Genomic DNA, 15,003 nt, shown 5'->3' with positions numbered 1-15,003 from the left:
CCCCCCTCCCTCCCTCCCTCCTGGGTCTACTGGCTTCCCATCAACAGGTCTCTAATGGGACTCTATTGGTCCACAAACATCCTTGCAAGACACGTTTCCTCAGGGTCTACAGCCCTTTCTCCTCCATCTCTTAAGTATACCTATGATTTGCCAATTAAAACTCCTTCCCAACCCATTATCTCCTGAAATCAGAAATGCTTTGTAAGAAAGTTAAACACTTATTGGGAGGCCAACCAGGATGGCGTGCAAAGCCTTCCAGACATACTTCCCACCCCTCCCGAACTGCGTTTCCTTTGTTGAACAATTCTTTGCTCTTTCCTGGCTTGGAAGCTGGTCCTCCCGTCTAGAGTTCAGAAGCAACAGAGCTCACAGTCCAGGCAGCCTGGAAATAATTCTTTTAGCTGCATGGCTTCAGGCCAGCATAGGGCCTGAGAACCAACCCCACCAAGAGCTACAGACTCAGCAGGTAAAGGCAAAAAGAATTCAGAAATCAGAAGAGTCAAAGAATGAGCCATAGCTCTGAGAGCTATAAGGTGTGGAAAAAAAAAAACAACATGAAGGAAGGCAGAGAACTTGTCTTGGGGCAGCAGGAACTTGATTTGGTGCCTAACTCCAAAAGTCACATTTGAGGTAGAAGCCATTCTCACTCTGTCACCTTAGCCTGCCTGTGCCACCAAACTAGATCCCACAGCAAGGCAAACAGAACCCAGGGGCTCCTTTACCTATGTTTCTTGTTCAAAATTCCTTGGCTCTGCATGTTTCCTTGGTTCTAGCCACTGCCCTTCTAGGAGAACCTTGCAAGACACGTAGGGTGAGTATCCATTTACTAACATATAAAATGAGCATGCAAAGTTTTGTTTTGTGTTGACCTTCCTTACATACACATTATAAAGATTTAAAGAGATAAGCAATGGATGCACTTGATAAATGACTATGTGTCACTCATAGCTCAAATCTGTCATTATTGTACCGGTAGGAACTCAACGAGAAAGAGGGGGAAGTCACTCTTGGGTGGCAGGCCAGACAACACTGCAGACAGTCTAAGTTACATCCTTCAGGGGTGCTTTGAATTTCCTTCCTCTCCTTTTCAGAGCCTTTCACCTCCCTAGGCCCTAGAGGCGTACATCTCCAGTGACAAGGACTGACTTTCTTTCCTTCCTGCTCCAGTCCCCAACAGTCCTCTCATACACAGCTGGCTATGGCCTCCCTTACATCGACTTCTTTTCATCTGTATGATTATAGTACTTCTTCTCAGTTCTAGCACTTTGTAGCCCACTTGAGGACATATCTTAAAGGCGCCTGACAGCTGGAAATGTAGCTCAATGATAGATTCTTTGTAAAAGGCCCTAAACTCCATCCCTCATATTAGCAAGCAAGCAAGCAAGCAAGCAAGCAAGCAAGCAAGCAAGCAATAAATAAAAAAATGCAAGCCTGAAAACAGAGTGGGTTAGGGGACAAATTTCCTTAGAGAGTATGGATAATTAGCAATGCATAATTCTCTGCATGATAAGACATCTATACAAAATGGGTTGTGATGGTTTGATTTGGTAATTTTTGACTATATAATAGTGCAAAATCTATCTATCTATCAATCAATCAATCTATCTATCTATCTATCTATCTACCTACCTACCTACCTTAGAAACTGTACTTCAAAATTTGATCTTTTCCTAGACTGTTTAGCAAATGGTTGTGACACTGGGTAGTGGCAGCCAGTGACAGCTCCTGGAAATGATCCATAGTCCACAAGGTACTGTGCTGCTGAGAAGTCATGTATGCTATGTTGGATACAGTAAATACATTTTCAAGTTATAATATTTTCAATTTAAGATGAATACATTATGATATAGCTCCCATCATACGCCAGGAGACATGTATATATGTAAATTTTGACCTTGTCAGGTATTAGCCACAGTATTCCCATTCGATAATGACCCAGTACCTAGGAATCTATGAAAGAAGGCTTAAGACATCAGATGGGATATGCAGGAAGGGGACTGGAAGTCTCATAAGAAGCTAGACTTAATGGCTTCTCTCTAGAAGTGTAGACCTATAAGGCCTCAGAAACAGCAACAACACTTTCCAAAGCTTTTTCTGAAGGAAAGTAGTTCCGAGAATACTGACATGTACTGTATGAAAAAAAAATGGTTCTGTAGCCAAGTCAGTTTGTGAAATGCAAGAATAAAGAAGTTAAGGGGTTTCTTTAACTTCAGAGCCTCTCAGAAACTCAAATACAGTAATTTTTAACACAAAAAAATTTTGATGATAAATGTTAAAAAATGCATTTATTTTTAGAAAATGCTGGTTTTAGAGCATCAGAGAAAGGAGGAAGGGAACAAGACAGGATGCCTGGAATGAAGACGACAGAAATACATTACGTCCATGTATGGAAATGTCATGATAAATCTCATTATTATGCATAATTGTATAATTGCTATATGCTAACAAGACATTTTTAAAGTAAATGCTAATTTTATCTAGCCTCAATATATCTTTGAAGAAGCTGAGACTTAGTGGGGTGGCAATTGACTTACCATCATTTTGGACTACTATGAGAGGGTAGGCTAAATTCTAGGTTTTCTACTCCCCAGGGAGGCACACACAACCCTAGTTTTGTGTGTCAGGCCCATAGAGAAATAGTAGAGAAAAGGGATACCGCTACAGGAGTGTAGAAATTACATTTATTCAGCATCAAGGTTGTCATATTAAAATAATTTCCCATGACAACTAACATTATACCCTAACCTAAGCTGATGTCTCCATGTCATGACTTACTAATACAAATGGCTCACTGATTTACATGCAAGATTGGGGTGAAAGGTCACCTTAGTTAATGCTTCTTTCCTTCTTTCTGCAAGATAAGGTTCTTTCCTACTGCTGGTCTTGTCTATCTGGTCCTCTCTCAAAAGACAATCAGTCAGTCAATAGAGTAAGTATAAAGTTCAGATGACTCTAAAATCTAAGAGGGTTTCATCACATAGGAGCAATGACAGATGGCTAATGTAGTGCCACCAGGTCCAGTATTAAAACATCCACCTTCAAACTTTCAACAGGGAGACAAGCCAAGGACAGATATGTGCTGGGCTCATAAGAGAAAAAAACAGCAGAGGACAGAAGACAGTCCCTTTACCTTCTTCTTGGACTTAAAGACGTTACATCTGAAGATATTGCTGGCTCCATCTCGAGCGATATAGCTGAAGATTTTCAAGTCTTGGGAGTCATGAGAGACGTAGAAGATTCTGGAGAAAGAGCAACAGAAAAACACATTGAATGTGGTATTCTTGTGTCAACAGGAAACCTCTGGTCACGGAGAGCCAGAAGACAGAGCTCACTAATGCCAAGCTGTCAAAGGAAGTCCTTTTCCTGTGGGATCAAAAAGCAACTATGCAGGAGGCACTTTCCATGGGCTCTACAAACATGGCTGCCCTTGTGAGCGACTTCCAGGTGTAGAAGAGCAGGTTTGGTAGGGTGTGGAAACCACATTATTATTGACTTCCTCCCAAGGTGGCAAACCTATTTTGGTAAATTGTCTATTGGAAGGGAAGAAAATGTTCCCATCTTTGCCTGAGCAATAAATCTATATTAAACCCAGGGCAATGTACACAGGTTTTCTGAGACCTGCTCACACTTATTCCCAAAGTAGTTAACTGGAAAATTAACAATCATGATCACGTTGGGAAATCAAAAGACACTTGCATTTTTACAGGTCTCCTGGTGATAGTGACTCCCTTTCCTACTCCCTCTACATCAACCAGGTTTCTTCGTGTCCACCACATGAGTCTTTGAAAGCACAAGTTGCCAGGTACCATCCCAGCAACAGGACCCTGGGAAGTCCTGAGCTCACAGGCTTACATGTAGATGTCAGTGGACAAGTAAAACATGGTAAGATGGGAGATCCAGCAGAATAAGGGACAGAGTATGGTGGAGGCTGCTGTCTTAGGAATGATGGACAAGCAACGTCGCAGGGATGCAGAGACCTAGATGACATGTTCAATGCAGTCACAGAGATTGTTGGGCAAAAGCACTACAGGAAGAGAACACAGAAAGAATACAAGCCCTAAGGGGCACAGAAGGTGCCAGAAGGGCTTGAAAAATGACCAGTTGTGGTTCAGTCTGAGGTTTCTGGGCCCATAGAATCTCCTTAGCCTTCTAAATATACCAAACCATATTCATATCCATGGGATAAGTATGCCAACAGCTGAGCCTCAGTTTCTCCTAACTGAACTCCAGGCCCGTGCTGCTATTCCCCTAGACATCCTCCCTCCTGAAGACTCTCAGGTTTCTCACACTCACTGTCTTATCCCTGAACTCACACCAGCCTCTCCCATCATTCCCCTCCACCTTGACAGCACAGTATCCACCCCAGGTAGAAATCTAGAGAATAGCCTTCTGTCCTTTCTCCACTGTAGCCAGGACCCATTCCTCATGATCAAGTTCCTCAGGACACCTTCCCAGCGTGTCTCTACATTTGTTTTTCTTATCTCCACAGTCTGCTTTGGTTCTCATTTTTCATCTGGATTGTTGTAATATTTCCCCCCATGATGTGTCTCTTTATTTCATACCTTACCGCCAACACGTTCCTTACACCACCAGCAGTGATCTTTTTAAAAACATGTTACATTCCACTATTTTTATCCTAAAACCATTTAAAGGCTTCCTACTGCCTGCAGGATGAAGCCCAAACCCCTTAACATGGAAGATCTGCCCTGTTTGTATTTCATTCCAGAGTCCTGACCTACCCAGGTCTACAGAGCTAGTAGCACACATCTTGAGTTTCTAATCCCTGGGGACACCCTGGGGATCCTTTAAAACTTGGATCAGAGAAACCTTCTCTTCCCCTCAGCGGTCTGAGCTGCTCTAACCCCTGTGGCTCATTTGTGTCATGTCATGTACCACACTATGACATTTGTGCAGAAGCTCTTTGAAGAACTAAGGCCCCATCTTGGCATTCCCAGGGCCAGCACAGTGACTGGCGTGTGAGAGACAGGCATTCCCACCGTCATTAATGAGAACCCATAATGTAGCCTGCCCAGCTACTCATTTTCTCTGCAGGAAGTCAGAACCAGTTAGTTCAGATGCATTGCACATAAAACTCCTTTGATCAAAATTTTAATTTATTATGTAATACCCCTAAGGACCAAGAACTGGATTTAAAACTGATACAGCAAAGATGAATGTGAACCAGCATGCCAGAAAGACACAGAGATGTGGAAAGAATGCAGGAACAGTGTCGAGCTAAGGTTAATGTAACCTTAATAGACAAAGATTCGTTTCAGACCAGCTGGTGACAACCTCTGCATGGAAGCCATTGCTCCATTTTGGACTGTAGCTTTCTGGTGACCGCTCTGTTAGCTGTACCTGAGTTCAGAAGTGTCGTGTGTTACCATGACAGGTAAGCAGTCTCTATGTAGCTAAAAATAATTATTTGGTTAACACTGAAAACATTCTACCGGCAGAACCAAGAAGTAGGAAACTTTCCTACCACAGCAAATGACTAAGTCTAGAAGTTAAAGGCTTAGCTATAGACTTCTAGATGCAGAAATATGACCCAAGGCCTTATTCTCCATCACTTGCTTTGCTTAAGAACTGTGGACAAGGGGGTGGTCAAAACAGGGAGGGAAAGGTATTTCAGGAATTTGCCTCCTCCACCCTTCTCCCTCTGTCTTTATCTTTATTCCTAAGACTAGGATTGTTCTGAACCAGCTTCCAAAAACTGACCCTGTGAGTCTTCTTACCCTTCACCATAAGAAGGTTAGGATGCTAAAGTAATGCTTGATTCTAAGGTTTGTAAGGCTTTGTTTCCTCTTCAAATGCAAAGATATCTTGCTTTCCTTTCACTATATGCATAGAATTATAATTGCCACTTATTTACAACAACAGAACCTTACATCCATACACTTTCCACAATGAGTGAGATCCACACAGTATCTTGGATAAACTGCATTTGGTATTTATCTTCATGTTGGACTTCAGTAGACAAAACTAATAACCCACAGGACCCACCACCAATACCTCCCCCTCTCCTTCCTGGACTAATAATTTACAGGAACACTTGTATTTCTGTTGAGGATGATGGCCATAGAATAAAATAGAATTTCAGATTAAGACATCATCGTCATCATCAACAACAACAACCCAACAACTATAAGGACAACAGGCTTGGAACCCAACATCTCTGCCAGTCAAAATTTGTCAGTGATAGGTAATGCACTCCCTGAGAAAGCATCCACTCCCTTTTGGGAAGATTCCAACTATCTGGAAATGTTACTTTACGTTGATAGGAAATCTACCCACAGGAATTCAGTGAACGAAAGTGGGTACGAGCATTGGCCGTAGGGTAGGACAGACCTAGATTTCAGCAGAGGCACTTCAGTTAACTAACTCCAAGGTTGCCATACTTAGCCACATCTCCTCCCTGCTCTGGCTCCTTGCTCTGTGAAATAGGGGTAGTCATACTGCTAACCCTCATTCACAGAGCTGAAAGGAAGGATGCAGGGACTAACTTACGAAGTGGTTGATAAGCAGTAGCTGTTAGACTATGTCCATATTTGTCACTGTGGTTCTTTTCTCTGGGACCTTAACTAAACCTTCCCCCAAGTTGGCAATGACTTCAATACTTAATATCCAACTACCTCATTTGTATTTATTTTGTTAATTCCTTTTTAAAGATAAACATTTCCTCTTCCTTCAGTAGTTCAACTACCCATCTCCAGATCTCTTATTGCTCTGGTTGGTTGAAACTGGAAAGAATATGAACTTTGGTATGAGAAGGATCTAGGATCAAGTCATAGGTCTGCTACTTCCTAGCTGTTGGGCTTAAGCAAGACACTTACATGATATAACCTTTTGTTTCTGCATCACAAACACAGCACAGCAATGACTTCTATCTGGCACTATCCTAAGTATTGACATATGTGTATTGCATTTAACCTGATGCCCAACACACAATGAGCCTCTCGCTCAGTAAACAGGAGTATCACCTTCCTTGTTAACCTTTTTCTATACATAGAACAGTTTGCCATTGACTCCTTGAAATGCAGTTCACAGAACCAAATGCACTTCCATAAAGCCATCCAACATCACAGAGATTATCTTATGATGAATATTTGCTGAGCCTACGAGCTGAACTTTCATCAGAGTATCTGTTTTTTCTTTAGTTACAGCTCACACTGTGGTCAACTCGCAGCTTCAAAGCTCTCCTGCACATTTGCTCCGAGGCAGGCTTCCAGAGCTCATCTGGTACCTGGCTTCTAGAATTGGCTCCTAATGGTCACTGTCTCCTTTTCCAACCTCTCACGGACCGACCATCTGCTCAAGTATGTCTTCCAGATTCTGTCTCTGGGTAATGGCAAATCCACTCTTCACCATTCTTGGACCTAGATGTCCTCACTTTAAAAGGCAGGATGTCTTCTTATAACTTCATATATGTGCTGTACAATGTTGCAAAGACAACCAAATGGTTATTTTGAAATCATGTTCTTCAGGATTCGAGGGACTAAAGTCTGGGCACACTGAAAGAAGATGCCTTACTTCCTTGCTTTTATATATATTATAAATTATAATTATATTTCAAATATTTTAACTATATAATTTATATATACTTTTAATATAATATACCATATATTTATATATAATATATATTTAATTGTATATAATTATGTATATAATATATAATCTTCTGTTGTTCTAAATCACGTATGTTCTAGTGTTGCTAACATGAAGATTAGTTTTCTACTTGACAACAGGAGGAAAAAACAGAAGACAGATGATTGAGGGGAAAAGATTTAAGAGTTTCTACCTACACACCACCTTTTTCTTTGCTTACCCTCATTCCCTCATCTTGTGTCCAGGCTCCTCACTCTCTCTGAAGGCTTTTCTTTTGTACTTGTTTTGAAGCCCTGCTTCTACCATATGGACTTTTCAGTGAACACTCCATGACAATCAACACAGCTAGGTGGGTTTTCTTGATAGTCTTATACTCCAGCGCCTTGAATCAACTGTGCTGTACCTTAATCTTCAAGTTCTCATCTCTTTAGTCACAATTCCACTTCTTACTCTGTCATTCTTCTCTCTGAACTCTATGGCGGCAAGAGCACTCATGCCTAGCTTTATGTGTCAGCTTGGTTGAGCCATGAGCCTGATACTGTTCTGGGTATATCTCTGAGATGATAATGTTTTAAACGTGGACTTGGCAAAGCTGATTGCCCTCCACAGTGTGTGTGGGCCTCAAGTGAAGGCCTGAGTAGAAGGACGCAGTGGCTGATCACGAGGGTCTTCCTCCTACTTTAACATTACTGTAACACTGGTCTTTTTTGGTAGCTGGATTTGGACTAAAACATCAGCTTTTGGGCTGAAAGTTACATCATCAGATTTCCTGGTTCTCAGGCCTTCAGACTCAGGCTGGAACCAGATATTAATTGTCCTGGGTTTCTAGCTTCCCAAGTGCAGATCTTAGGGAAATCTCAGTCTCCAGAATCACATGAGTGAATTATTTATAAATCTGTGTGTGTATGTGCACCCTTGTGTGCATGCGTACATATGCATGTGTATACATATATTCATAGACACACACTTATTTTGTTGCCTCTGTTTCCTGTAGAACCTTGATTAATATAGCTATACTCCTCAGTGTGTTAGCATCCTTTCTCCAATCCCTCTGGTCTTCATTGAGTCTGTTGAATTTACATGGCTGCACAGAATGTGGAAAGTCTTAAGCTACCTGGCAGGTTTCCTGTCAGGTCTGTGTTAGGCTCCTTCCCATCCCAGACTCAAAGAGAAGCCTCTACCCTCTTCCTGGTCTCACCTTACCCTTACCAGGTCTCATTCAGACATCCAAACCCTGCCATAAGCACAGACCCTGAGGCCAGAGGTCTAGATATGCCAACGGCCTTTGAGTAAACTCAGTTCCTTCTCTCAGTCTTCATTCTTAATCTTTGAAATGATAATAGTAGAAACATTGTTTAGTGTGGCAATAATGTCCATACTAGACAATGACAAGTAATGGTAGTCTGTGTTGTACAAATATTTAAAAACTATGGAAGTAAGCCTTCCATACAAAGAAACATATTCTTTGCTCTCCCCATATCACTATCTTTAGAGGCAGGACAAGATAGTTTGAATATGGAACTGTATTAGTCTGTTTTTCATTAATATGAGATCCCTATGCCAACACAGTCTATAAGGAAAACAGATACATTTATATAGCTCACAGTCTAGAGGTCTGACATCTAATCAGCATAGCACATGATCTGGTAAGGGTCCCTTCTGGCTATATGACCATAGTAGAAAAGATGCGTACCTCTGCATATTTTCTGGTCTCTCTCCCTCTCCTTATGGAGCACCTTATGATCTGATCTAATCTAATCATTTTATAAAATCCTACCCCTAAATATTATTGTGAGTTCAGTTTTCAATCAATACCATTAATACAGTATTTTGGGGATCAAACTTCTGCTAGAGTTTGGAGTGAGATGAGTCAATGATAAGTCACATTCAGATCACAGTAGAAACAGAGACTTTTCTCTTAAGGTTCTGTAAGACATGGGCACTCCCAACTCAGAAGGGCTTCCCACAGGAGAGAGGAGAATGAAACCCCAGGGGCAAGGATAAGAGATGACATAACCTGCAGTTGATAAGAGATATAATCAAGTCATCTTCTTAAGGGAGATCTCCAGGATGGTAAGTATGAGGTGAAAAACTGCAAACCAGAAAATAGCTCCAGACCAGGTGGGTGACACCTGACTATGACGAGGGACCCTTACAGCTTGACTCTCGACTATGAAGAGGGAGATTCTTATAGCCTGATGCTACACTCAGGAACAATGATTCCCCAGACATCTCAAAGGAGTTTGGTGACCCATCCCCCAAAAGGATGTGCTATTCTCAGAGAACCCTGGAAAGAGTTCAGAACAGGTGCTGGGTCGGAGGGAGGCCAGTGTCCCCCATTCTTTGCCAACAGAACACAGAGAGAATCTGCAGGAAGGAACACAGCCCTTACTCCCACCCTCAGACACTGTTTGGATAGGAGGTGTCTTTTTCTCTTCCCACACAGTGTTAGAGCGTCTGTACACTTTTAGATGCCCGCCCTGGGTTGTCTCACACTCTCTCTCATGCCACTTATTAATTGTTAGTCTAATCTTTGGAAAACATTGACCTTCCTTTGCGTTTTTCTCTCTTATCACTGGCTTGGTCTGCTTATCTTTTTCCTTCTCCTGGACTTACGGTGCTCGTTATCATTTTGGCTGCTTTTCTTTTATTAGCGGTTACTTGAGTTTCCATCTTTTTCATCCCCTGTGCTCAAAACAGAAGCAGGATTTCCTCAGATTTTGCTTTCTCAGGGTTGCTATTTGGCATGAAGCATGCACGAGGGCAGAGGAGGATAAATCCCAGCAATGATGCCCACAAGTTCCTCATAACCTTCATGTGATATGTAGGTATTGTGACATTGTCCACTATCTGCTTGTCACTATGAATGAAACACATGTTACCTGCCACAGTATCCCACAGAAGGAAGTCTGGGATCCCAGAGCTAGAAGAAAATTTGACAGTCAGGTTCATTTTCCTTAACTGCTTTAACTGCAGTCATAGAAATGCAAACCCAGGGATAGCTTATAAGGTTCCCTCAAGGAACAAATATATAAATATCTCTACTACTGTTGCAAAATATCTACTGTGCACTGAGAGAAAGAAATAAACACTCTACTGAAATTTTAAAATCTACTGAGAGCAGACAAATGTACATTTACCTTTTGAAAGTCTAGTTAAGGCACCCTCGTGGCCGATCTCTGCAGTTAATTTATGTTTTAATTTCATAGCTGTTAACAAGTTCTTTCTTATGTCTCACTAAAATCTCCCCACTTTGCTTGAATCAACCACAAAGTATCACACAGCCCTTCCTAAATGCCAAGTGCGTGATAAGTTAATTTCTTCTTGTTCTGTACTTGACAAGCAGGCAAAAAGAAAAAGAAAGAAAAAGAACCAGCATTCCTTAAAAAAAGAAAATACAAAAATCCTTTTCATATACTTCAAAGCTTTCACTCTTTTTCAACACTTAGAATGTCTTAAAAATAACTTCACCTGCTGTTGGCTGTCAAGACCCAAATCCACTTATCCAACCTACCAATTCTTTTTCCTCTAAGGCAGTGTTAGTGTTTGCATATGCAGGATCTCCCAAAACCTCAGGTGTTGGAGGCCTGTTCCTAAGGCACAATCCAGAGGTGACTTGATCATGAGAGCCTGAACTTTGTCAGGAATCATCCACTCATAGTTGTTAAATATTACTTTATGTATTATATCACAATCTATAAATCGATAACCTTGTGGGCAGATGACAGAAGCGTAGAGGTTGAACCTAGCTGGAAGAAGCAGGCCATTGGGGACATACCCTGGAAGGAAACCCCATCCCCTTCCTCTTCCTTCTTTCCTCACTCCCTCTCTCCCCATTCCCCCTTCCCTTGCTTCCTGGCTACCACAAGGGGAGAAGCCTCTCACTATGCCCTTCTGTCATATCTTTCTGCTTTGCCACAGTCCTAAAAGCAACAGAGCCAGTTGACCTTGAACAGAAAGCTTGGCCACAGCTATTTTCTCAAGTATTTTATCATAGAGACAAAAGGCAACACTATCTATCCACTGAGCTTGCTCATATGTGCCCGGGGTAATCCTTGCTTTTCCTATACATCTCAGGATGCTCACACTTCTCCAAGACTCTTGTTCAGAAACAGTATTTCCAGCCAGAACCAGAAAGCAGAGAGAAAACAGTAGCTTTTCTCTCACTGGTACATGTTGAGGGCCCTTGCCTATAAAATTGCAGATTCCTCTCCATACTTCGCGGATAATTTTCCCTCTTGTTTGCGAGACAGTGAACACAGTCATGGAGAGAGGCATTAATGCTCCTGTGACAATCATATACAAACCTTTCCCCCTTGACTCCACATATGCACACTGAGACTCCCATGTTATAGGGAAATCTCAGAACAAACAGAGAAGCCACATGGAACACAGCAGGTCTACCATTTAAAGCTAAGGAACACTCTGAGACTTGGTCATTTCAATTGTAAAATGGGAGAAGAGGCCCATCATATTATTCAGAGAGAATTAGATTATATGGTGGAGACTGTGGGTGTGGGTGTGTACCTTTTTTTTCTTTCCTCCTCCTCCTCCTCCTCCTCCTCCTCCGCCGCCGCCGCCTCCTCCGCCTCCTCCTCCCCCCCTCCTTCTTCTTCTGCTGTTTTGTGGTTCACTTGTCTCCTAACATCTTCTTTGGCTCAGCTCAGGGTCTCCTGGCTCAACTGCCTTCTCTCTCCCCTACTCAGTCTTTCTTCTGCACCAAGCATCTTCTCTAACCTCTCTGACCCTGTTCTTCTCTCTCCTGGGCCCTACTCTTCTGCCACCTGAACCCTTCTCTTCTTGCTCAGCCTCTGCTGCCTTTTTATATCCTCCTCTGTTCCCCCAAAATCCAAGAAGCAAACGACACTGGAGGTCATAGGGTCAAGAAGTTCTAATGGCTAAGAGAGAAGCAGAGTGACATGGAGAGAGACAGAGACAGACACAGACAGAGACACAGAGAAAAACAATAGAAAACAGTCTCAGGACTCAGGGGAATTACATGGCAGATGATGACTCAAGTTTCAGAGAGACAGCAGAAGAAAGGATCCCAAGTGGAGGATTCACCTCAAATCCCAGAGCCGGCCACCAGGGTGGGCGCTGGTCCCACCCTTGCCTCGATTCCTTCTCCTTTCCTCAGGTAGCTCTTTGGCAGCCTTTGAAGCAGCCAAGTTTTTCCCTGCCAGAGAGCTGGAGCTGTTTGATGTGGGAATCTGAGTGGGGTTGATGGAAGGAGGGGGTCAGCATGGGTTTGAGGATCTTGTCCTGATCAAAGCCACAGATGACTTAATTGCTCAGGTCTGCATTTCACCTGTCTGTTACTGAGGTGACTTTCTGAAGGTGAGGAGAACCAGCAGAAATATGACCTGGGTCTGAAGGAAAGCATGCAGAATCAGAAACATTTTGCTGCTGTTGTAGAGCAGAGATGCAGGTTGGTTTATCCTGTCACTGGACACTTGAGGAATGGGGTTTATGTAAACATGGGGGCTGGATACACTGGGAGGCCAGGCGCCAGGCACCAAAGGCTCTCATGGGACCTGGCTTCTTAGCACTTGGAGTTTCTCTTTTACATTTAGCTTGTCAAATTCTTCTTCATGAACCGAGGTGTCTGACAGGCTTAATTATTTCCTTAGGGCTTTGTCTTTCCTTCAGTGAACAAACACAATTTGGAAGATCTGGGCTTAGCTCTTTTCCTAATAAAATTCTTACACATGTACACACTTACACATGCACACACACCAAGGTTTGGGTTTGACAGCAGGCCAACCAGACCACTGTCCTACTATTTGAATGGGGGCCCCAAGTATAGGAGGAAACCTTCCTGTCACTTTTCCCATCTTCAAAGGTTAATTATGTCCTAACAGTTGACAATGATCCAATGTACACATCATAACTATTGGGAACCGTCATTTGGAGGAGGTCCTTTCTACTTATCCCTTCCAAAAGAAAATATTTCATTGGGCTTACTGGTTTCCATGATTTCATCATCTTACCTACTCTTTGGATGTCATGAATTATCACTGAAACAGTAACAAATAGAACAGGAGGTGAAATCAGAGGCCAAGATAATATGCAATTAAGCAAAATGATAACTGTGCAGTCACAGGCCTTAGCTAGGCATCTTCCACCAGCTACAGGAAAAAGGGTGGACAATTTCACAGGCAGCCTCCCTCGTGGTTAATCCCACAGCAGTTAGAGGTGCTGGGCTCTCTGAGAGACAGTGAACATGATCATCTGATTCCTCTTTCTCCATATTTGAAATAGTAGTGAGTCAGCAGCTTGTTTTCTGTTAGGACCCACATTCTCATGGACTAACATTAATGTTTGCTTCCCTTTCCAAGCACTTTCACACAGGGGAGACCTCTGCCATTCAGGGAATACTTGTATAGGTTGATTGGTCAGTTCACTTGTTTATGCAACCTTAGCTCTTTGTTTGCAGAAGGATCATTCCTTACTCCAGGGGAATTTTGTAAAGATTCAAGAAGAAATCAATTAAATTGAGCAAATATGCAGTGAGCGCTACTATGTGTAAGTCAGGGGTCAGGGAGTCCTGGTGATTAGTAAGTTGAGGTTCCATTTCCCTACAATTTAATTGTATTTTTTATTGGGGCTGTGAGGGGGTGAGAAGAAGGAGGTAGAGAGAGAAGAAGGGAGGGTATGTGCCTGTCACAGTGGATGTGAAGAGGTCAGATGACAATTTTGTAAATTATATCTCCTACCATTCCTACATGGGTTCTGGGGATTGAACTCAGGTCTTTAAGTTTACACAGCAAGCATTCTTACTCACTGAGCTATCTTGCTGGCCCTCACATATAGTCTTTACTAGAATGTATTGGACAGATAAACAACTAGTATTGATTATCTTAAGGGCTACATAGAATTATGGGTCAAAGGAAAAAAACAGACAAGGCATGGGGGTACATGCTTATAACGTCAGCACTCAGGAGGCTGAGGCAGGAGGACTGCTGCGGAGTTTGAGGCCATCCTGAGAGATATAGCAAGTAACAAGCCAGCCAAGACTATATAACAAGACCCTGTTAAAAAAAAAAAAAAAGAAAAGAAAAAATCCACAAAGCAAAGGAAAGGATAATAGACTCTACTCTGAAGGTGGGAATGAAATCAGGAATTCCTGTTGGGTGTTGATATTTAAAATAAATATTGAAAGATGAGTAAGAATCTGACAGGCAAAAAGGTTAAACCAAACACGGAGAATACTAATTAATCACAGTTTGATCGTGACTGCTGCCAGCAATTTGGAAAATCTCAAAGTGACTTGATAAAGGACATAGGCCTTGCAGACCGGCCAACTCTTATTCATCCATCTCACCTCTCTCTCATCCCCCTCCTGTCTAACCAATCCCTTCATCTCATCTCATTATGCCATTTTATAATCCCACCCCA

General features: G+C 42.3%; 1 protein-coding gene across 2 annotated transcripts in view; it reads right to left on the bottom strand.

Annotated features, from left to right (window-relative positions):
* LOC114633209 (carboxyl-terminal PDZ ligand of neuronal nitric oxide synthase protein-like) overlaps positions 1 to 15,003 on the bottom strand; it is a 280,780-nt gene that overhangs the window by 47,572 nt on the left and 218,205 nt on the right. For both annotated transcript variants that reach the window (XM_028781825.1, XM_028781826.1), the window contains exon 5: positions 3,131 to 3,239. In XM_028781825.1, coding sequence (XP_028637658.1) covers positions 3,131 to 3,239 — 109 coding nt within the window. The remainder of the gene's footprint in view (positions 1 to 3,130; positions 3,240 to 15,003) is intronic.

The sequence above is a fragment of the Grammomys surdaster genome, unplaced genomic scaffold (genome assembly GCF_004785775.1).
Source record: "Grammomys surdaster isolate TR1022 unplaced genomic scaffold, NIH_TR_1.0 554, whole genome shotgun sequence".
NCBI classification, from domain to species: Eukaryota; Metazoa; Chordata; class Mammalia; order Rodentia; family Muridae; genus Grammomys; species Grammomys surdaster.
The sequence above is the reverse complement of the archived record's forward strand: the minus strand, read 5'-3'. Positions and strand labels throughout refer to the sequence as shown.